The sequence below is a fragment of the Corvus kubaryi genome, unplaced genomic scaffold (assembly GCF_017639235.1).
Source record: "Corvus kubaryi isolate FWS band 111438036 unplaced genomic scaffold, C.kubaryi_AGA036_p1.0 37120, whole genome shotgun sequence".
Classification (NCBI taxonomy): domain Eukaryota; kingdom Metazoa; phylum Chordata; class Aves; order Passeriformes; family Corvidae; genus Corvus; species Corvus kubaryi.
Window position 1 is genome coordinate 209,628 of NW_024581030.1, and position 22,007 is coordinate 231,634.

At 52.7% G+C, this 22,007-nt stretch overlaps 1 protein-coding gene and 1 long non-coding RNA gene across 2 annotated transcripts in view; one reads left to right on the forward strand and one right to left on the reverse strand.

The window, feature by feature from the left end:
- Nucleotides 1-567: 567 nt before the first annotated feature.
- LOC121661200 lies at nucleotides 568-9,607 on the forward strand. Its single transcript, XR_006014866.1, has 3 exons — nucleotides 568-3,683; nucleotides 5,714-6,191; nucleotides 8,478-9,607. It is a non-coding gene; the product is annotated as an uncharacterized LOC121661200 (long non-coding RNA).
- LOC121661199 (corticotropin-releasing factor receptor 1) overlaps nucleotides 9,569-22,007 on the reverse strand; it is a 30,481-nt gene continuing 18,042 nt past the window's right edge. Inside the window, exons 4-13 of the mRNA XM_042021115.1 lie at nucleotides 21,187-21,272; nucleotides 20,098-20,204; nucleotides 19,632-19,752; nucleotides 19,004-19,157; nucleotides 18,706-18,766; nucleotides 17,268-17,340; nucleotides 16,116-16,201; nucleotides 14,214-14,349; nucleotides 13,980-14,021; nucleotides 9,569-13,341 (exon numbers count right to left, since the gene is read on the reverse strand). Of these exons, the coding sequence (XP_041877049.1) occupies nucleotides 13,201-13,341; nucleotides 13,980-14,021; nucleotides 14,214-14,349; nucleotides 16,116-16,201; nucleotides 17,268-17,340; nucleotides 18,706-18,766; nucleotides 19,004-19,157; nucleotides 19,632-19,752; nucleotides 20,098-20,204; nucleotides 21,187-21,272 (1,007 nt within the window). The 3' untranslated portion in view covers nucleotides 9,569-13,200. The remainder of the gene's footprint in view (nucleotides 13,342-13,979; nucleotides 14,022-14,213; nucleotides 14,350-16,115; nucleotides 16,202-17,267; nucleotides 17,341-18,705; nucleotides 18,767-19,003; nucleotides 19,158-19,631; nucleotides 19,753-20,097; nucleotides 20,205-21,186; nucleotides 21,273-22,007) is intronic.

Sequence of the window (22,007 nt, forward strand, 5' to 3'; positions counted from 1 at the left end):
TGGTTCCAGGCCAAAACATCTTAGATTTTCAACAACTGAAAGCTGAATGCTTTGCCAATAAAATATTGCTTGGGCTTTTGATCTTCCAGTGGGAAAAAAAACCAAGAAAGAAATACTTACTTTATTAAGGTAGAAAACAGTAGCCAGTCGCAAAACGCAAAGAAATATATATTTGACTGGGAGTTTTTGATGAGCCCTGACTAATTTTTTCCCTTTATTGTAGGAAAAAGATGATGGAAAAAAGAGAAGCACCATCAAGTTGGCCATGGCATCAAAGGATATGATTGTATACTGTTATATTGTACATGAATATTATTGAACTGCTGAAAAAAGCCACTCCCTTGGGTAAAGGAAGCAGTGGAGGTACTTTCAAAGTGCACCTCTGTGGAAACAAGATTGGCTATTGAGTGGAGCAGGGAGATCCCGCGGAGCAGGGGGTATTAGGGACAGACACAGAGAACATCAGCTCAACTCCAAAGTCCACATTAATAGAAGCTCATACATAAATACAGATGACAGGTATTGATTTTCCTTCGCAAGCTGAGTGCTTTCTCCTGGCTAATGAAATGCAGCCCCTTCCTTAGAGAGAGGTCACAGTGTGGTGTAGCCACGAAGGTTGAATGGGGTGGGAAAATAATGCTTCTCTGAGGGAAACTGCAGCTGATCTGCCCAGGTTGTACCTGCTGGAAAGTATCTGTCCCAGCCTGGAAAGATGAATTCAGACAAAAGCATTTTGTGTTAAGAGCAGTGCTGGCACACACTGAAGTGTGTAGGGTTTCTGCTGGAATTTCTCAGTCTTCCTTAAAATCCAGAATGACTTTTTTTTTGTCTTTCAAGCTTGAAATATTTTGCTGTGATATTTCAAAATTGCATGATGTGGATCCCTCCCAGAAGACTGATTTGGGTGGAAATTTACTTTCAAAGCCTTTTTTTAGGTTATGTTTGTTTAGGGCTTTTTTGGACTCTCATCTACTCTCATCCACTGAGGAATTCCTAATCCAAGAACAGAGTCAGTGGTGGGGAAGGGGGTGAAGAAACACTTTTACTTGACTGAGAAATTTGGCCTTATGCAAGGTGTCCCTTCCCATGGCAGGGGTATGGAACTGGGTGGTCTTTGATGTCCCTTCCAACCCGGTACCATTCTGGTATTCTATGACTTCCTCTGCCACCATCTGAATCCCAGGTATGTTTTTGACTTGTGTGGCTGGGCGACTCTAGACTGTGGCTTCTGTGGCCAAATTTGCCAGATCAACGTGACACTGCACCATCCTCTTGCAGCAAAAACTGGGAAAGTGGTGTCGTCTCTCTCGTTTTTGGGAGCCCATGACACCGAGCATCACAATGAGGAAAGAGCCGCTGACTCTGCACCCTCCGTGCCCCGAGAGCGCTGCCCGCGCCGCCTCCTGCAGTGCCAGCCCTGTGCTGCCTGCGAGGGACTGCTGAGCTGCCTCCTGTGCCATTAAGATTCCTCTCACGCCGAGCCATCGCTCTCTCCGAGCGCGGGAGAGCCCAGCCGGGCTTTCCTCCGCCGCTGCTCTGCAGCTCTGCCCGCAGTGGTGCAGAGCTGCTGGCTCAGGCTCTGCTGGGGGAAGGCTGCAAAGAACAATGTGTGTCTCATTTCCAACGGCACGGAGGATTATCCACCTCTTGCTCATGGTTTGTTATGATACATCCCAACCTTTATTGTGCCACATGCCCTGGGGAGAGTTTTGTCCAGTCCCTCCGTCAATGCACCTTTGCGTCCAGAAGATTTTAGCCTACCTGCTAAACAGCTCTCCAATTATCTGAAAAATGTTACCTCTAAATCCAGTTTTTCCCTCCTTCCCGGACACATTTTACTTTCTCAAACACTTTGGTCCTGAACTGCGTCAGGGTCAGCGTTAAGGGTATTTCGAGAACTGCTCTGCTTTGATGGGCTGTAACAAGAGACAGACAGCCCTGAGTTACCTGTCCCTCGTTAGTGCAGTGCCGTGGCTGGGGAAACGGGTTTAAACTCATTCCAAACCCTGCGAGGGTGACTCAGCCGCCTGAGGCTGGATTTTGAAGCCGGGACACCTGGCTGCATCCGGCTTCTGCTCCGCTGCCCTCGCTGTGCCACTGCCGCTGTAGTTTGTCACACGAGCAAGTCAAGAGGCATTAATTACCTTCCAGCAAGGGGCAGAAGGCCACAGAGCCTGCGGGGAAGGCGCCTGCATGTCCTCCCTGCTTAGCACCGAGCTGTGATACTCCTTGGGAAGAGGAGCTGCGGCTGAGGGGGTGTTGAGGCTCAGTTTCCATGTGCCAGAGGCAGCGAGCTGGGGGAGCCTGAGGGAGGGGTGTTAGCGAGTGGTTGTGAAGCGCAGGGAGCGTGGGGCCGGCCATCAGAAATAGGAACGCGGTGCAAAAACAGCCCCTGAGCAGGGTCAGTGCCTTCCCCAGCTCCTGCTTGCTCCTTCCAGGCAGGAATAACCCATTTCTTGCCAGGCATACTGGGTGTCCCTAGGGTGGACCCACAGCCTCTGGTCATACCCAGGGTGGCTCAGGAGAAGGGCAAGACCTCCCTGACGGACACTGGCAGACCCCTTCCCAATGGACGATCGGGATACACAGTCAGACCGCCCCTGCCACCTGAACACACCTCCCCGCCATACCAGAGGTTTAATTTGCCTCGGAAAGAGTCAGATGAATCTTGAAGGGGCTATTCCTGCTGAGGGTTAGGAGCAGACATGGCCCAGTGCCACTCTGTCCGGCACCGCTCACGCGGGGCTGCGGCTCAGGCGCCCGGAGAGCCCCGGGGCTGCCAAGGGGACGCTCCCGGGAGCAGCTGCTCTTCGCAGGGATGGACAGCTCTGCACGGAGCACGGTGTCACTGTAGAGCAATTAGCTCCCGTTTATATCCGTTAGGTGTGTGATTAGTGTCCCATTAATGCAATTAGCGCGGTGGCATTAGCGAAAGTACGCAATTGGCACCGAGGCAGCTGCAGCTCAGCTGTTGAGCACCACACGGCGCCAATCTGAGGGTGTTGGGGTTTATCTGAGCTCGGTGAAAGGGGGTGGCTGGTGGTCCCCTCCCCAGGCACTGGACAGACTGGTTTCTATGGGCAGCCCTGGCTGTGCACCCCCACTCGCTTCCTGCTTTCTTCAGCTGCAATAAAAAGCAATTTCCCACCCTCCGTCCTTGCTTCAAACTCCCAGAGCTGTTTCAGGGAGCTGTTTCAGCTGTGTCCCAGCTGCTTCCCAGAGCTGCAGGATAGGGGAATGGAGCTTCTAGGATGTCAGAGGACCAAATCTGACCTTGGCTGGACACAGGTCCTTTCCTAAGACTTTTATTCTCCTTGTGATGGTCCATGTGGTCACTGCCAGGGGGGTGAGGGTGGACAGGGGGAGGAATCACACGTCTGCCCACCCCCAGCCATACCCTGGCCCCATCCCACCTTGGCAGGATATCAGCCCATGTCACAGCTTGGCTTTTGGAGTCTGACAAACTCTATTTGCCTCCTTCCTCCCCACAGCACCAACACTGCTGGCCTTTCAGGATGTCAGGGAAGGAGAAGGGCTGTGTGGGATGGGGACAGGCTGCGGAGGGTCCATTTCCATCCAGCTCCACCAGAGATGTCACCTTCTCAACCACCAGTGTGAAATCCCTAGCCGTTTTCTGGAAAGACCAAGAAGCCGCTGGCCTCCTCTGACCAGCGCATTCGTGGGTAAGTATTGTCTTTAGAGTCCGGTGGTGGATGACCCGGTGTGGTGCGACCTTCCCAGAGAAAGCGTCCCACCAGGGACAGGTAAGGGCTGAGCAGAGGAAGCTGTGGAACAGCAAAGTTCCCTGCCAGCCCTCGCTCCAGTGAGGATGTCTGATTTTGGGAGAGCTTCTGACAATCTTGATTAACAACAGCCTCTTCATCTATTCACCCTGGTGATAAGCCATGGGAGCTCTGGGCCGTTGCGCCCCTATAATAAAGATGGTTTGAAAGAAGCAATTTTCTCCTCCTGCAGCCCGGTTAATTCTCGTTTAATTGCTTCCCATTTTGCACAGATTTCCCTCGTTTGCCATGGCACTGGCTCCACACTTCCCCCTGTCCAGCGGTGCTTGACTTGCACCTTGTTTTGCCAGGTTGGGATTTGTGATGGTTTGGGCTATACCAGGGCCTTCAAAGCTCCCCATGCAGTTTAGGTGTAACATGCCTGAGTTGCAACTTTTAGACGAAAAAATCTCCAGGGTCTGGGCTGGGCTTTGTTCCTTGCTATCACATTCTGTGTGGGGGTGTGGTGGCCGGTGAACATACATTACAAGGGGGAGAGAGCTCTCAGTAGGACGGGTCCCTAGTGCCGCAGGAGCCGCTTTGTATTGGGGTGGCCAAGGGGGCTTCTGCGAGATGCTCGTTCTGTTCTGTTAACCTGTCCCAGTTTGGCTTCCCCGGTTGCTGTTGGCCTCTACCCCTCGTCCCTCCCCCAGAGCTCCCCACTGGTCCCCATTCCCTGGTCCCGCCTTTTCCCCGCCCCCGGACAAAACTGTGAACCTCAGGATCGTGTTCGAATTTGCCTCTGCACGCTTCGGCAGTGTGGGAGCAATAAATGCCCCTGCGGGAACGCACGCAAATGCCCCTCTCGCCTCTTTGCTACCGAGTGTGACACTGAGCCCGCCCGCGGGACCCACGGAGCCGGGCAGAGACAGAATTATGGGGGCATTGCTTTTGGGAAAAGAAATGGAAAAGCTTGGGAATTACACACAGGTAGGAGATTTAGTGGCAGGAAACTTACCTTCTGTGGAAAAAATAAACTCTACCAAGCAGAATTAATTGTTTAAGACAAAACTTTTACTCTGGGGGTCAAAAGAGATGGATGAAGCCTTTGTAAGCTGATCTGAATTAAAATATGTGGGGTTTATCCATTTTAGGGTTGGGTTTATATTCAAGGGCTAACAACAAGGAGAAAAGGAGCTAAAACTCTCCTGACCACAGAAACAGGGAAGCTGATGAAAAGTTTGATAAGGAGCTGGGGACCAGCATCCAGGTGGACTCAGCTGTTTCTGGAGCACCTGATCCTGGCTGGAAGCAGTGGGGCTGCTCCAGAAGGGGTAAGATGCACTTAGATCCAGTTTGTGATTTATGTGTCAAACCCCAATTCTGGCAGTGGGAAGCCATTCCCCCTTTTCCTGGTGCTCCAGGCCCTTGTCCAAAGTCCCTCTCCAGCTCTCTTGGACCCCCTTTAGGCACCTGAAGGGGCTCTAAGGTCTCCCTGGAGCCTTCTCCAGGCTGAACACCTCCAGGCTTCCTCTGAAATCACTGGAGAAGGTCCATGTCCTTTCTTTTTTGGGGTCTCCAGAGCTGGACACAGCACTTCTTGCATGGAAAGCTCTGTGGGACAGGACATTCCCCAGAGAAAAAAAAAGTTTACTTTATGTGCTTATTCAATGTGCAGCCTCTAAACACACCTTACCCACATTAATGCATTAAAATACAGCTCCCTTTAGTCACCCAAATGATTTTCATCAGAAACATGAGCATTTCTATTACTCTGGCTTTGGTTAGTGATGGAGTGTCAGTCAAACTCCAGTCAGGATGCAATCATTCTTGCCTATAATCCAAGGCTTTTCCTGAATATCTCATCCTATTGTCCTTTTGAGCTAGCTGGCACAACCACACTGCTTTTTCCTGACTTGTGCTAAGATCCTGCTTCTGTGCTTGCGTGTTTCATTTTCAGGCTGCAGTTTCCCCTGTTTGTGTTTCTCCAGGTCTCTGGCTCCTGCTGTGCCAACAATTGTTCCTCTGCTATTTGGATTGCTGGGAGTGCTTAACTCAGGGCTTCCCCTTTTGCCCCGTATTTCACATCCCCACAGGCTTCTTCAGAGCCACCAGCTCCTTGGGACTCTCCACCACTGCAGGAGGAGCCTCATCCAGCCTCCAGGACCTCACCTGGCAGCCCCAGAGCTGCAAGCACAGGTCAGGAGACCCTACTGATTGCAACATCACTGGACCATCTGCTCTTCCAAAGGCTGGCTTCATCCCAAACAAAGCTTCCTTCTGGAAGCAGGGAGATGTTAATAGTCCCTGGCACTCAGAGAAGATCCTTTGGGACCGAGCCAGAGGCTCTGACACCTCGTGTTTGGAGGTCAGCCACACTCAACACACAAACCCCGAAGACTTTGTGCTGGCTGGGCTTTGACAGCTGTGTCACCATCACCATGTGCTGGGAAGGGCAGGCGGGGACAGGTCTGTTGGGGTCCCTCCCCTGCCATGGAGCCCTGGGAGAGGGGCCCTGAGGGCGCAGACACGGGGTTTCCCTGACCCTGCTCAGATTCATTCCCCATTGGTTGGTTTGGGTTCCCTGATAACGCCAAGGACCCTCGGGTCCCGTGACTGGAACAGTTCCTGAGCTGAGCTCCGGCCATGCGGCTGGAGAAATAAACATCTCTGAAACATCTACCACGAATCTGTCCATATATACTTCGTTTCCACGGGACTCCTGGTTTGAAATATGCTTGTTGCAGTAATCCCCGCTGCGACAAACTGGTGGAGGAATGCGGGCAAGATACCGATCCCTGAGGAAAATTCGTGAGTAAAATAACCACTCTTGACCTCTCTCTTCTCATCTTGGTTTGGATATTCTTTCTGGACTATGGAAGAATCGTGGGAAATGGGGCTCTCTGAGCCACAGAAAGAAATGTACCTAGAAGTTAAAGGAATCCTTGAACAACAAAACAAAAAAGTAATGGAACCAGGAGATCTAGAACTTTTTTTTAAATGGCTTTTCAAAAATTTCTCCTATATTTCTCGAGACTTACTTTTTGATATTGAACCTCCTGGATCTTGTCTGGGGTGTTTTTGGGACGAGATCTTGTGGGAGATGAAAGATCAAACAGAACATGTATTAGTGATTGAACCCTTGCGTGGATCCATGGTAGTCAGTGAAGCTATTCAGGAGCATTTATATGGTCCTATTAAAGCAAAGGATGGCCATAGTCCCGCGGCCGAGACCGCGCAGCCGCCATCCCGGGAGCATGTGACTGCAGCCGTGCCGGCGGAGGTGCCTGCGCTGGATGCGCCCGGCCCCCGCGGGAGCGCACCCCTTATCGCGGACCCCATCCCTGTCTCGGGGTCCCCGGCCACACGGCCACGAGTGAGGAAGCGATGCCGCAGGGGCCGCGGGTGCCGTGGGCCACGAGCAGCCAGGAACCGGGCATCGGCGTGGCAGGCTGCTCTGAGCACACGGCTCGGAGAGCCCGGTGGAGGGAGAAGCGGTGGTTTCCACAGCGACACGAGAAGCCGCGCAGCACAGCGCCGAGCCGAAACGGGGCCGCTCTCAAAGCATCGTGAGTTGGCGGAGCGGAACCACTCACAGGGCACAGAGCCAGAGCCAGCGGCGATGGCAACGCGGGGCCGCGCAGAGCCCAGACACGCGCCGGAGCAGCACCGCTCGGAGGGCGCGGAGCAGCCGCAACACGGGGGCCCGGCCGAGACGTCGGAGTCGGCGAGGCGGCGGCCACGCGGGACCGGCACCCGCGACGAACACGCAAGCACGTGATAGGAGGAGTTGTAGCCACGAAAGTTACAGGAACTGTGAAATGGTACAATGTCAAAAACAACTATGGGTTTATAACACGAGATGATACAGGGGAAGATTTATTCATCCATAGAACTGCCATTAAAAGAAATAACCCTAAAAATTACCTGCAAAGTGTAGGAGATGGAGAAGTTGTGCAGTTTGATATAGTGCAAGGAAAGAAGGGTTTACAAGCAGCGAATGTTACTGGGCCTGGGGGTATTCCAGTCAAAGGCAGCCATTATGCACAAAATTATAAACAATATCCATCCCAGCAACTTCCCTACCCACAGCCTACTTCCCCCTTTTACCCTATACCCAATATGAACCCTTTCCTAAGTTTACCCTATCCCCAGTTTATTCCTAATGCGTTTTTCACCCCATGGCTTCCCTATACAATTCCATTTCCCTACAATTCCTCTCCGATGCCGAGGGGGGGATGAAAAGAGGGAGGGAAGAAATTAAACCCTCTCCTGCCTCAGTTTCCCCACAAAGCATGCCCGGAGAGTCTTGTCTCCCTTCTGTCAGCCCTAAGATGTTCCACAGAATCTGACTGGACATTTAAAGACTCAGGAGGGTGGCTTGTTTTGTCTTGAAACTGTTCTTGTTATGTTTATCCAGTTGTTTTCATTCTCCTTTTATTAAAATAAAACGGGTGAGATGTTGGGGTCCCTCCCCTGCCATGGAGCCCTGGGAGAGGGGCCCTGAGGGCGCAGACACGGGGTTTCCCTGACCCTGCTCAGATTCATTCCCCATTGGTTGGTTTGGGTTCCCTGATAACGCCAAGGACCCTCGGGTCCCGTGACTGGAACAGTTCCTGAGTTGAGCCCCGGCCATGCGGCTGGAGAAATAAACATCTCTGAAACATCTACCACGAATCTGTCCATATATACTTCGTTTCCACGGGACTCCTGGTTTGAAATATGCTTGTTGCAGTAATCCCCGCTGCGACACAGGTCCTTGGTGGTTTGCCTCCATGAAAAATGGGGAGGAAGAAAATGAAGCAGCCAAGGACCAGCAGAGGACATGGGCTTCTGGACCTCAAGCATCTGCATTGGACCCACTGGGTACTGGCCCTGTGGGCACAGAGCTGAGTGAGGGAAGTTGTGACCCTTCTCCTGCTGCACCCAAAATTAGGGTCTGGCAGGGCAGCTGGATACATCAGCCAGCTGGCTGGAAGTGGAAGCTGCTCAGAACAGACAGCAGTCGTGTTTGGTGGGGTTGGCTGGGTCAGGCTGGGGTGTGGGGGACATTTCTTTGGGGCAGAAGGAGGCTCTGGGCTGTTGAGGAGGGTCCCAAGCCCCCTTCACACTGATGTCTCCTGAAACAGGTCTCAGACCTGGATGGAGGATGCTCTGCAGCAGAGGTGTCTGTCAGGATGGTGCTCAGCCGGCAGAGCCCAATATTTCCCAAAATCCATAGCAAATCTCTGCCTCAGTTTCCACACCAGCAGGAGGCTCAGCAACAGATTTCAGCAGCCTAAAAGCAAGTTTCCCATGGAAAATTTTGCCTGACAGGGAGGTGGGCAGGGCCAGGGAGCTCGGCCATGGTGCTTGCAGGGGCTCTCCTGGTGTTGTGATGGGAGCAGGTGGTTGGAGACTGCAGCTGTTTCTAAACAAACCTGGAAAACCTGGACAGTCCTTGGTGCACATCCCCATGGATGAGGGCGCCAGCTGGGAGGGTGGACTCGGTTGTGGGTGAGCACATGAATTCCTGGTTGTGGGATTAACCCATCCCTGCTCTGTACAAGTGCCAATTCCAGCAGGCTGTGTGATCACACACCTCTGCTGCCTTCAGCCCAGCCCGGGGGCTCCTTGAGGATCCTTTTCTCCATGGCTGAGCACACAAGCTCTCCCATGGAGTCACTTTGTCTCTGATCTTTAGTTTTCCTCCAAACTGGAAAAATATGTCCCTTTGAAATTTTAGTGAGAGTGGCAGAGTTGCCTGTCTCCCACCCCCACGTGTGTCTGGGAGCCATTTAACTGTGACTATGGTGACAAATGTCAGTGCAAGCCTTGCGCTGGAGAGAGCAGTGAAGGAAGGGGCATTGGAATTAAAGGATGAAATATTTATTTGGGAGTTTGACAGTGCTGGAAGGACAACACATCACAAACGAGAGGACTCTTGGGGTGGACAGTGCTGAAAGCCACAACTGAATCCATTGGGCTGTAAAACTGCCACAAGATTTCCTCTCCCTCCCCACCTCCCACTCTTTCCAGAGTCCTTCCCTGCCTGGGAAGGTACAGCAGGGCTCAACATCCAGGAATGGCCCAAAGCTGTGGACCACCAGACAGATATTTGTTTTCTGAGGAAGGGGAATGACAGTCCCGCTTTGCTTTAAATACCAGCCATAAACCCTCCGATTGATGTGCCATGGAACTGGGAGGTCCTGGCTCTGGCACTGGGGATGCTTGCACATGGCAGCCTCGTTGGAAGGTGGAATGAAGGCACAGATGCTCCACAGGGAATCAGGATCACGAGCTCCCCTCTGCCTCCATTCAGGCTCTGGCTGGCAGGTTTTCTCCATTGCTGGCCCTTGGTTTGCTGGGGATGTATCTCAGGGCACCCATACTTTGATCCTAGGTGGTGGGGCTGAGGGTGGGGAGTGACTCTGGGGCTGGAGACAACCTCCATGGTGGGTTTAATGTGTCAACCAAATAAAGAAGCTAAATCAAAATCCATCTCTGTGTGGTGGAGAAGCTCCTGTGCCTCATTGCACTGGGATGTCCCATAGCACCACAAGATCCCATCCTTGGGGTCCCGCTTTGCTTTTCCCAACCCCAGAAGGTACCAGGATAAGATAAAGGGTTTACACAGGATGATCTCAAGAGGCTTCAGCCTTGTCAAGAGGACTGGATTGGCAGGACATTAATCTCAGAATTACCTGATAACTTTAAATACAATCATGTAATCAGCAGGAACCTGTAATTATTATTTATGTGCATGGTGTTTACTAAATTGCAGTGCTCTCCAAGGCTCTGTGTGATGAACAAATTAATTCTGTATCAAAAGAGCTTGACCAGAACTCTGTTTGTGTCTGAATTTCACTTGTAAACATTGATGTATGAAATGAAATTCAAGTTTAATTGGCCCTCCCTCCTGCTATGAAACACATTACATTTTTATTCTGTGTTAGCTCAGCTGGCAAGGGGGAAAACGTGGAGGACTTTCTCCAGCTCTGATGGCTTGTCTGGAAAACCCATGTGGGATTCTCTTGGATGAAATGGTGTAGATACCTTAATGGAGAGCCACCTCCATGCTCTGGGCACGTGGATTTGAGGTAGAAAGGAGAGCAAAAAGCCGTTGGACCAGTGGGATGCTGAGCCCAGTGCAGTGTGAGTATGCGCCCATGGAAACTGGGGAGGGGCCACGCCAGTGTTGTCTTTTCCAAAAGATAAACAGGCCCTGCAAGTCCTTGTGAGAAGGATTGAAGTAATTTTAATCAAACAGGACGGAGAATACACACACTTCTCCAGCTACGGAACACAGAGTCACGCCAGGTGGGGCAGACCACCAAGAGGAGAAGAGAAAAACAGTGATGTGAACAGAGATGCTTGTTTGGGTTTCTTTCTTTGGTTTTCAATTTCCAGCTTCTTTCCACCAAAAGACCCTGCTTTAGAAAAATCCAAATTGAACACATAGCAAATAATTTTTTGGCAATGTCACGAGCAGGGATGACAAAAAAAGCTCTTTGGGGGGGCATTTCCCCTTCTCCATTGCCAACAGATCTTTATTAACTCCTGCCAAAGTACCCAACAGAGAAACCAAGACACAGGAGAAGACACAAGTCTACTCCTTGTAGGGCAGCAGCAGAAGGTATCCATAGAGCTGGGAGCTGCCACTTTTCCCATTGCATAACTCCAGGGCTCTTTTTCACTCCCGTATTTTGGAGAAGGGGCAGTTTCTGGGACTGTTGGCAGTGGCTGAACTTGAACAAAGACTGAAACAGTCAGTGCAGGGTATGGTCTGTGTTGTGGTCACTGCATCATACCGGGAGCTGTTGCTATTCCCAGCAGGTTATTGGAGTCAATGGGATATTTGCAATGTGGCTGCACTGTAGCCATGCAGGTAGAAAACCAAAATGGGAAGGAAGTGGGGGGAATTTGCTCCAAACTACTGAATTTCACAAATGTTTGAAGAAAGAACTGAGAGGTTTTTCCCTATGCCTCCTTTTAAATTAAAAAAATGCAAGATTTTATTCTTTCTGTGGTATATCTGAAGAAATCACAGAGTACTGCAATGTCAAAGATGCTTAAATCTCCCCAGGGCAGGAAACACTTATGCCTATTCTTTATGGTGGGGAAACTGAGGCACAGAAGTGTGAGGGGGCTCACACTAGACCCTGTACGGCCCCAGTGGCAAAATCCCTGGGATGCAGAGGGCAGACAGCCCATAAACCTGCTGTGATCCAATCCCTGCCTGGGCATCCCCAGACCTTGAATGCGGCAAGGTAAAGGTGGCTCCAAAGAGGTCAAGGCAAACCCCTCTGCTTGCATGGACCTCTCTGCTCAGCTGCTTTCAGTGGCCACATGGAAGAGGGCAGTGGGAGAGGGAGAACTGGGGACAATCTGGTGTCCCCAGCTTGGGGACAGAGATGGGAAGGGAGGGAAGGGAGGGAAGGAGGCTGCTGCTCCTCCAAGGCACTTAACCCCAGTGTGGGGATGGTTTGGTCCCATCCCCTGCACAAGAGTAAGGAGCAGCTTTGGGCTGGGCCCACCTGCCCAGGTAAAAGCAGGGCAGGGAGGAGGGGGCAGAGCCAGGGCCTGTCCCTATGGTAGCTGCCTTTGGGGACCTCAGCCACCGCTCCACTGCAGGGCTCCCTCACCTTTCCAGCCTCTGAGCAGGGCCATGGAGTCAGCCTGACGTCCAGGGCTTTGCAGAGACCTGTGGATCCATCTGGGCTGGACCAGAGGATTGGACTAATTCCTGTGCTTCCCTCCAGATCAAGCCCATTCTCTGTGGCTGCTCAGAGCCCCTAGGACCCATCCCCATGGGAGGGGGGTTCCCTCCCCTCTCCCACCCCATTGCTTTACCCCATCCTTGGTGTCAAGATGAGAAATGACCTGGTCAGACCAAGCAGCAGTTACAGGACATCTGAAGACCCAGCAAGAGACACAGGAAGGACTCAGCCCCAGTGGTACAAAAACACAGTCACATGAAGCAACGTTTACAATCACCCCAGGGCTCTCCATCCATCCTATTCCAACACAGAGGTCTTTGGCTTCTCCAGAGGGTTCCCCCCTGCCAGCAGCATTCCAGCATGTGCTCACTGGAAGGCTGACCCAGCTTCCCAGGGAATTAGCCCCATAAACTGCCCCAGCAATGTCCTGTCACCTCAAAGCAGACAAACTTGAAAACAGCAGTGACATGGGACATCATGCCCAGGATGGAGCCGGCAGAAGGCTGCTGCAACCTCTCCAGGCTCCTCTGGCTCCTTCTGCCACGCCAGAAGGTCATACAGCTGCCAGGGAGATGACAAAGCAGCGTCGCAGCTGTCCTGTCCTCCAGGCCTGCCCAGCACGTGCGGCAGGAGCTGTGCAGGTGTCCCATGACCGAGTGAGTTTGTGCTCTCCTTGCGGCCGGGGGCCACAGGCAGGACCTGGCTCTGTGCCGTGCCCCCTTCCCAGGGGTTCCCCACAGCGGGGATGTCGGCTCCCGGTGCGGCCGCTCGCTCCCGGCTCAGACAGCTGTGGATTGCTTGATGCTGTGGAAGCTGACGCGGGTCGGGGAGGTGGGGATGGACATGGCCCTCGCCACACGGGCACGGATGGAGTGCTTGTCCTGCCAGCGGTGCCACCGCTTCCGTACGGCCGATCGCACCTGCGCGGGATGAATGAGGGACCCCGAGTCATCACGCACAGGCTGTTCCTTCTCCTCGGTCCTCCAGCCAAAAAAGCACTAATAATGTCATTTGGTAACAAAACAGGTTAATGTGGGGTAAACTTTCCTGAGCCAGCAAAGGTGTGGGAGCATTTGGAGGAGGCAGAGGAAAAACCTGCCCAAATATTTGGCCCCAGGATTCGCTTCTACTCTCAGCTCCTTTACTTTCTGTTGTTTGTGTTATGGGTAAGAGCCTGGGAGATGTTCTCAACCATGTGCAATCCACATGTGCATGGGGCTCACCCTGGGGAAGGATTTCCCCAGGATGGGGAGGACCCTGGTCTCTGCTGCACCAAATCACACAGGCGCACCTTGAGAGCATCTGTTCTCCGGGGTGGATCTTCCCCCTCCAGAGGAGGGGATGGACAGCAGCCATTCCTGTCTGGGCAAAATCTGGGGCTGCAGATGTACCTGGGGCTGGAGGTGAAGCAGCAACTCTGATCATCAAAGACCTTCAGATGGGGAATTAGGGACAAGCACCCTCCAAGCCCTGTGCAGCACTAGAGCCTCAGGCTGAACTTGTCTGCTTGCAAGGAAAGGTGTAGACCCCCACAAAAAACCCCAGCCCCTGTGCTCACCTCGCTGTTCAGGAAGCAGTAGAAGACAGAGACAAAGAAGCCCTGGAAGGAGACAAGCAGCAGAGTCATGGCCAACAGGTACCCCCAGGCCAGGAGCTTTGGAACAGCCCTGGGGTTTGGGGATGTCTGGTTTTGGGAGGACACAGAAGGGGATGAGGCATCAGCCAGGATGGGCTCCTCCACATGCCTTGGTGAGAGAGGACTGGGATAGAAGCCAGTGTGGAGGACCATTACCTGGAAGGACTCCAGAAAGGAGTTGAAGTAGATGAAGACTATCCTGGAGATCTCATCCTCCCCTGGATTGACAAAGAACAGCATGTAGGTGATTCCCAGCAAGGGCAGCAGCACCAGTGTGGCCTTGACTGCTTTCCTAGGGAGAAAACAAGGACCTGAGCTGCTACAGTGCAGCCCTGGGCACAAGGACTCTGCCCATCCCAGCACCAGCATGGCTTGGACTGGTCTGCTGCGACTTGAAAGCCAGTGACTGGGGGAGGACAGAGCCAAGTTGGGCTGTTTTCCAGTGCAATTCCCCCAGGGACTGGGCTGGTTTGAGCACTGGGCCCCTGCTCTGCTTCTCCACCCAGAAAAGGGCAGTGATGAGCAGAGGCCTGACCTTGAGCGAGCATGGAATGATTGCTTGGCTGATCTACAGCTCAATTAAAAAGGAATTAAAGAGGGTATAATAATTCACACCCTTCAACATGGGTTTATGAAAACCTTTTCTCAGGTAATTAATTTGATATCTTGATGAGATTACAAGTGCAGTTTGGGAAAAATCATAGTGCTGAAAAAGAGAGTGTGGGAAGGATTGGGGCCTGGCACCTCATTCCTTTGGATCAGGGGACAAGAACAATGCCAAGTCATCGTTTTTTGCTTAAAGATCCTGTTAATAGACAGATTCCAACAGTAGATGAACACAGGGAAGGTCATCCCTGGAGGGTCTGAGCTGGGCAGGGAGGGGGTCTGGAACCTGTTTTGCATCTCTGACCTGGAGGAGAGAACAGTCCCTGACACAAATGGGCTGATGACATGAAGGAGCTGGAGGGAACTGAGGACAGGAGCTGGAAAGCTACAGTACAGCACATTCCCTGGTGTGGCTTCTGCAGGGGAGAGTCATGGCAGCAGGGGACACATCAGCCTTTTACCATCTAAGGTGAGCAGGAGCCCTCCAGGGCTCTCTTGCCTGGTTTAAGCAGGAATGCACAGTCTATAAGTACCAAGTTCTTCATGTCTTCCTGTCCCACAGAATACTTCTGGGAAATGAAAATGTTCTCCTGGCCAAAGGGGATAAACCCCCCCCACAATGAGGCAAATGCTGGAACCAAAGGTCTCTCAAAATTGCTGACTGGGGCCAACCAGCCTTTTCCCAGAACCTTTATCTTTGCTTACCTCAAGCTGAACCCCTCATCCCCGTTCAATACTCTGTGATGAGGAAAGCTGGCATTTCCCAATCATAGAACCAGAATTTTTCCATTTTCAGCTGAAAAAGCCACCCTCCACCTCAAAACAGCTTCACTTCACCCAGCACACAGAGAGATTCCCCAGTTCCTGCCCACAAAATGATCCAGACAGAGGCAATGATGATGAAGCCCAAAGTGTCTTCTGTTCCAGGTACTTCAGGGAGCTGCTCTGACCGTGCACCTCTACGTTGTCTGCAAAATATTCCCCAGCAGGCAAGGAAGGGTTAAATCTTCCTGCCTTGTGCTGTGGGAGTACTGTCTTCCTCTTTACAAGGAGCTGTTGAGTTGGCATCGATTCATCACTCCTTCCTCAGCCTTTGCTTTTCTGTCAAGCAGTGATTTAATTCTCACCTCCATGCCAGGATTTGCAGCTCCCAGCCCAGAGAGCTCATCAGGTCCCACCACAACAGGCTTTTGCAAAGAGACTCAAATCCCAAGGGTTCACTTCAAAGGCAGAAACAGCCATCCACACTCTACATCACAAGGCTCTCCCTGGCCAGGAGAACAATCCCAGATTTAACGACCGTGTGCCTCCAAAGAGCATTTGAGGTGCTCTTAGGTCTCTCCATGCTCCCATCCCCTTGCTGCCTGGCTAATGGGGCTGTTCCCATCCCCACTAATCATGGGGGAACCCAGTTCCTAGGCTGGCTTCCTGCAGGGTCGCTCATGCTCTTACCTGTACTGGATTGTCTCTGACGTGGTTGAAGCTCGAAGCTTTGTCATGAGGATTCGGACAATGTTGAATAGAAAAATGAAGTTGATCTGGGAGGAACAGGGTCCCTGGTTAGTGTCTGCTCCCCCAGCATTTCCTCCCATTTCCTCAGCAACGGGGGGAGGAAATGGGGAAATGGGAATGTTTCCTCTTGAACCTGTTTTACTGCCCTCCATGCACTGTGAGAGCATGTCTGCCTTGGTTGTTTTTAGAACACTTGAACAATAAGGTTTAGGAGTTTAGTCAAGGGATCAGGGCAGCAGGGCACGCCAGGAGATTGCCAAGGAAGGACAAGCACTAGAGAAAGGGCTGAAGGTGAAAAAGTTGGAGGGAGAGGAAGAATGTAAGGTGCAGAGTGGCTGTCATCACAGCCAGGATCTGCCTGGCTGCTCTCCCGGCTGCCTAATTGCTAGTGAGGGAATGGAAAGGCATCCCTGGAGCTGAGCACAATTGAGAGGAATTATCAGTGGCCAGGCTGCCTGACGGGCTGGGAAATGGGAAGCAGGATCAATTATTCTGTCATGCTGGTGATTTTTACTCCCTTGAGTTTTCTCAGGAGGGAGGGAGGAGAAAGGAACAGTTCTGGGGCTTTGTGCATGGCTTTCACCTGCAAACAGGGGCTGGAGCCCCAGCTTGTGACCCGCCACCTCTGCTCTTCTTTGTCCCTCCCCAAAGGACAAAGCCCCATCAAACTGTGCTCCATGTGACCCTTGGTTCAAGCATTGCTGCTCAGCTGGGGGCCAGGAACAGAGAGGTGGAATCGGGATCGGGGAATGGAGTCAAGGATCCCAGGCTTCTGCAAATGCTTGGCAAAGCATCCACCCACACCCAAACAGTGCCAGGGCAGGGATGGAGTGACCTACTGATGCATGTGGGAGTCTGCTGATGGGACATCCCTATCAGAGTGAGGTCTCCGGGCTCCTTCTGCAGCCCATCCCAAGCCCAAAATTGCTCAAGGGGCAGTCTGGGTGAGGGGCAGTGTTGCTGTGGGGCAGCAGAACCAGCCCCAGCAGAGTGAAGGTAAAGGAGGGGGCAAGACCCTGTACAGGAGCAGCTGTGTCCCACCTGCACACAGAAGGACTCTGTACTCAGCACACAAGGTCACTTTGCTCTTACCAGAAGCACCAGGATCATGGGGCCTTGGTAAATGTAGTCAGTGTAAACTCCTGCTCGCTTCCCAAACCAGCACCTGCAAGGCAAGGACAAGGGAGGTCAGGGACAAGGGGGAGTCAGGGACAAGCCTGCCATGGGAGTGACCTGGATTGATTCCTGTCCTTGCACAGTCTCTGTAAAGTCCCTGTCCGTGAGGTGAAAGCACTAAAACTCAAACTGCTGCAGCCATTGTGGAATATCTTCCCTGGGAACTCAGGAAAAGGGGGTGCACGTGGGAGTGGTTTTGGGCCCCATATGGATGTGGGAAGCAGTTATTGCAGGACAAGCAGGGACACCCTCCTTGCAAAGGAGGTGACTGTCCTGCTCTGCTCTGCATGGGGGCAGCCTCACCTCACATCCTGGGGGCAGTTCTGGGCACAAGAATATAAGAAAGATCTAAAGCCATTAGAGACTATCCAAAGGAGGGACATGAAGATGGGGAAGGGTCTGGAGGGGCCATACAAGGAGCAGCTGAGGTCATTTGGCTTGTTCAGCTGGAGCAGAGGACACTGAGGTCAGACTTCACCAGGGTCTGCAGCTCCTCCCCAGGGGCAGCTCCGATCTCTGCTCCCTGGGACAGGGACAGGACCCAAGGAAATGGCCTGAAGTTGTGCCAAGGAGGTTTAGATTGGCTATCAGGAAAAGGCTCTTCCCCCAGAGGGTGCTGGGCACTGCCCAGGCTCCCCAGGGAATGGTGCCGGCCCCGAGGCTGCCAGAGCTGCAGGAGCGCTGGGACAGCGCTGCCAGGGGTGCCCAGGGTGGGGTTGTTGGGGTGTCTGTGCAGGGCCAGGAGTCAGACTCGATGATCCTTGTGGGTTCCTTCGAGCTCAGGATGTTCTGGAATCCTCCAATCTCACACACGCCGGCCCAGGTCAGCTCTGTCCCCAGCAAACCCTGCAGGAGCTCACTCAGGTACATCCCTGTCCTGGGAGCACCGTGTCAGGGCTGTTCCATCAGTGCTTCTGAAGTCAGCAGGGAAAACTATCTCTGGCAAACAGAACGAGCTGCCCTTCATCTCAATGGGCTCCTTTCAGCTTCCCACTCTGGGATGAACTCTCAGGTACGTGTTAAGACCTTCATTAGCAGATGTCTGTGAAAATGGCTCAGGTGGGGGTAATTTAGACCTCAGCTGGTTAAATCCCAGCTCCCTTTAGCAAACATATTGTAGGAGATCTGGTTTAATCTCTTTTTCCCCTTAAAAATCGCATTTGCCTTTTGAGAAGAAGCAAGCAGGGGCAGGGCTGTAGGCAGGGCTCATGCTGCAGAGAGCTGAAAGGTGGGATAAAAGAGAGAATGGAAGAATATTGTGCTTTTCTTCCTCCCTGACAGAGTCCCTGACACAGCTGATCCCTGAGGATTTGGGATAGAAAAAGGAATGGGGGATAAGAGCAATCAGGCTCACTTCTCGTTGTCATAGTAGAGCTTCCCGATGGCCCAGGCGATGATGATGGGAAAGGGGATACCTGCAGGGGAACACGCAGGTGAGTCTCAGAGGTGCAAGGTTGCCACAAAACCACACCACAACGGGGTTTTCTCACACATAACCCCCCCAGTGAGATGATGTGTCCATGCATATCCCATCCTCCTGCTCCTGGCACCCTTTTTGCACCTCTTTGTGTGCAAGAAGAACTGGAGCAGGGGATGGAGGGGGCATCACTAAACCCTGGGTACTGCAGGGTGAGGGGAAGCCTGGCACTCACACCAGCCGATGCAGATGAACATCCACTTGCGGAGCTTGTCTGTGGAGTAGGTGAGCACGATGGCCGTGTGCAGGTAGCAGCCCTCGCCAAACATCCAGAAAAAGTTGGTGACGTGGAAGTAATTGTAGGCAGCAGTAACCAAGCGGCACCAAACCTGCCAGGAGATGTGGAGCCTGTCAAGCTTTGTATCGCAGAGCAGTGATGCACAGAGCAGCACAGACCCTGGCAGAGCGACCAAACCCGTGTTTCTCATACACCTGGGTTGCCCACCAGCCAGCCTTATTTGCCCCCTGAAGTTGCTTTTGTAGCCACATCTTAGTGACTTCAAACTGAAAGAGAGTAGGTTTAGGGAAGAAATTTTCCCCTGTGAGGGTGGGGAGGCCCTGGCACAGGGTGCCCAGAGAAGCTGTGGCTGCCCCTGGATCCCTGGCAGTGTCCAAGGCCAGGCTGGATGGGGCTGGGAGCCACCTGGGATAGTGAAAGTGTCCCTGCCCATGGCAGGGGGGTTGGAACTAAATAATCCTTAAGGTCCTTTCAGACCCAAACCACTTTGTGGTTCTGTGATCTCCAGGGTACTCACACGCCCACCTGCTCAGGTGTGGACTCAGCCTGGCAGAGCTGCACCTACCACGTTGCTCTCGTGCACCTCTGGGTTCATGGTGAGCTGCACCACGAACCACGTGGCATTGCGTAGGATGAAGGCTGTGATCAGGTTCCAGTGGATGATGTTTCTCAGGCACCGGATGCTCCTGGAGAGGGGTGGAACAAGGCACCATCAGAGCAGGGGGACTGGGGACAGTGCTGTTTGTGGAGCTGAGTGTCTCTGTTGGGACCCCAAGGGTGACCTGCTGGGACTATGCCTTGGGTGAGGTGGACAGGAAGAAGACCAGGAGGTGGAAGGCACCAAGGAGGGCCTTCTGCCTCCATAACCAGGTGCTTTAAAAAGCAGCAGAAGAAAAACAACCCTGAGATAGGCAGGATCCCTCCAGCCTGGAGAGCAGTGGCTGTAGGGGAGGAGATGGCAAAGCACAGGGGCTGGGTCCACCCCTCCTGAGGTGACCTCAAAGGAACAGGGCAGCAGGTTTGTCACTCACCGCAGGCGCATGAAGAGGACAAAGGCCACGAGGAGGGCCCCCAGCGAAACACAGTGGCCCAGGTAGTTGATGATGATGGCGATGTGGTAGTGCAGCTTGCTCCTCCTCTGGCAGGGGGGACATAGGCAGAGGGTCAGCAGCAGCCCCAGTACCAGCACAAACCCACCTCTTCTACCACTTCACCTCCGGCAGCCGCACCTCAAATTTTGGGCCCTTTTTCAGGAAATTGGAGCCTGCCCGGGGACAGGCCAGTGGGAATGGAAGGAGATGGGACTAACGTGGGAAGGAGAAGCACTGGCCTGGTTTCACATCCCACTCATACCAGGGCAGCTCAGTGCTGGGACATCCCAACCCATCCTCTGGGGAAACCCTGCTACAGTTCAGCTGAGCTCACTGGAGTCTTACATCTCAGTTCATCCCCCATTGCCCGGGGGTCGGCTGAGAGGCTGGGATGAATTTGGGCGGAGGGAAGGTGTGAGTGATAATTGAATTAATTGATCACTCCTGCTGTTAGGCACTCATCCAACCTGTGAATTAGCAATTAGGCGAGCGAGAAAACCATTCCTGGCAAGATATATCAGCATCTTAAATACCAGAGTTGATATTAACTGCAAAGGAACAACTCATATGTCTTCTCCTCTGTTCAAGGGGTGGCTTGACCTACTCAGGAGCTTGTAATTCTTGTAAAAATCCCCATTTTTTTATCTCTTTCAGCTTCCTAAATATCTCCATTATTTCATTGCTGGCAGGGAAGGAAGGGGTTTTAACTGAGTGCTGTGTGAGGAGGGAGCTGCATAAGAGTGACAGGGCTGATCTGTACCCAGAGGCCCTGGGGAGCTCCCACTGACAACCCTCTTGGATTTTTAATGGAAACGGAAACAGGCGTGGCTTTATTTCTGATGAGGAATAAAAATGCAAATCCAGAAGGGGGTCATAATTGACACATGCAACTTTATCACTGGCATGCTGCTGCATGCTCAGCTCTCAGCTCCCATGGGCCATTCCTGGCCTGGATGCTGTTGCCTTTCCAAACTCCATCATCTGTCCCTCACCCTCCTGCCAAGAGCCCAGGGACTCCCCAGCTCCTACCTCTTCACTGAGGATCTCCTGGCACTGGGAGTAGTTGACACGTGCTGCCCAGCTCCCATTAGCGAGGCATTCTCTGTAGCCATTATCTGAAAGAGAGGATGCCCATCCAAGGGTTAACACAGCATGGGGATGGGCACAGGCATGTGACCTGACTGTCACTAATACAGGGCACTGGCATCAGGCCAGTGGCATTTTCTGCTTTGAAGGCAGCTCAGCTACTGCCTTGGCCACAATCGCAGAACCAAAATCCTTGGAATATTTCAGACCCGCTCAAGAGCTTTGGGTCTGCACCAGCTCTGCCCTGGGCACTGGGGGACCCCAACACCTCCTCACCATGCACAGGGATGCAGCAGCAGCACCGCTAGTTAGACTCTTCTTCCCTTTCTCTCCGATGTTTGCTTGGGTGATCATGTGCCATCCCAGGATCTCTGCTGAGATGGCAGCATGAAGTTTCACTTCTCTCCCCGAATTAGGAGCTTTCTTGCCTCCCAGCGAGGACAGGCAAGGCTAATTGGGAAGGAATGGCCACAGCACCCCAGACACTCCGTGATTGGTGTCGGCAGCGGGATGATGCCAGCACTGGGGTGAGACTGGGCTTCCATTAACAGGAGACCGTGAACCTCGTCAGAGTGATGGGGTGGGAAGGGCTCACAGACAGGCTCAAGTCGCAATTAATGCAGAGAGGCTCCTACAGCCACACAGGAGGCACCACAAAGCAAGAGCTGTGTCCGTGCCATCCTCCACGGCTGCAAGAATGTGCAGGATGAAAACATTTATGTTTTTTGTGGGAAGCAAGGTGTTTCTTTCATCAAAACCAGCAC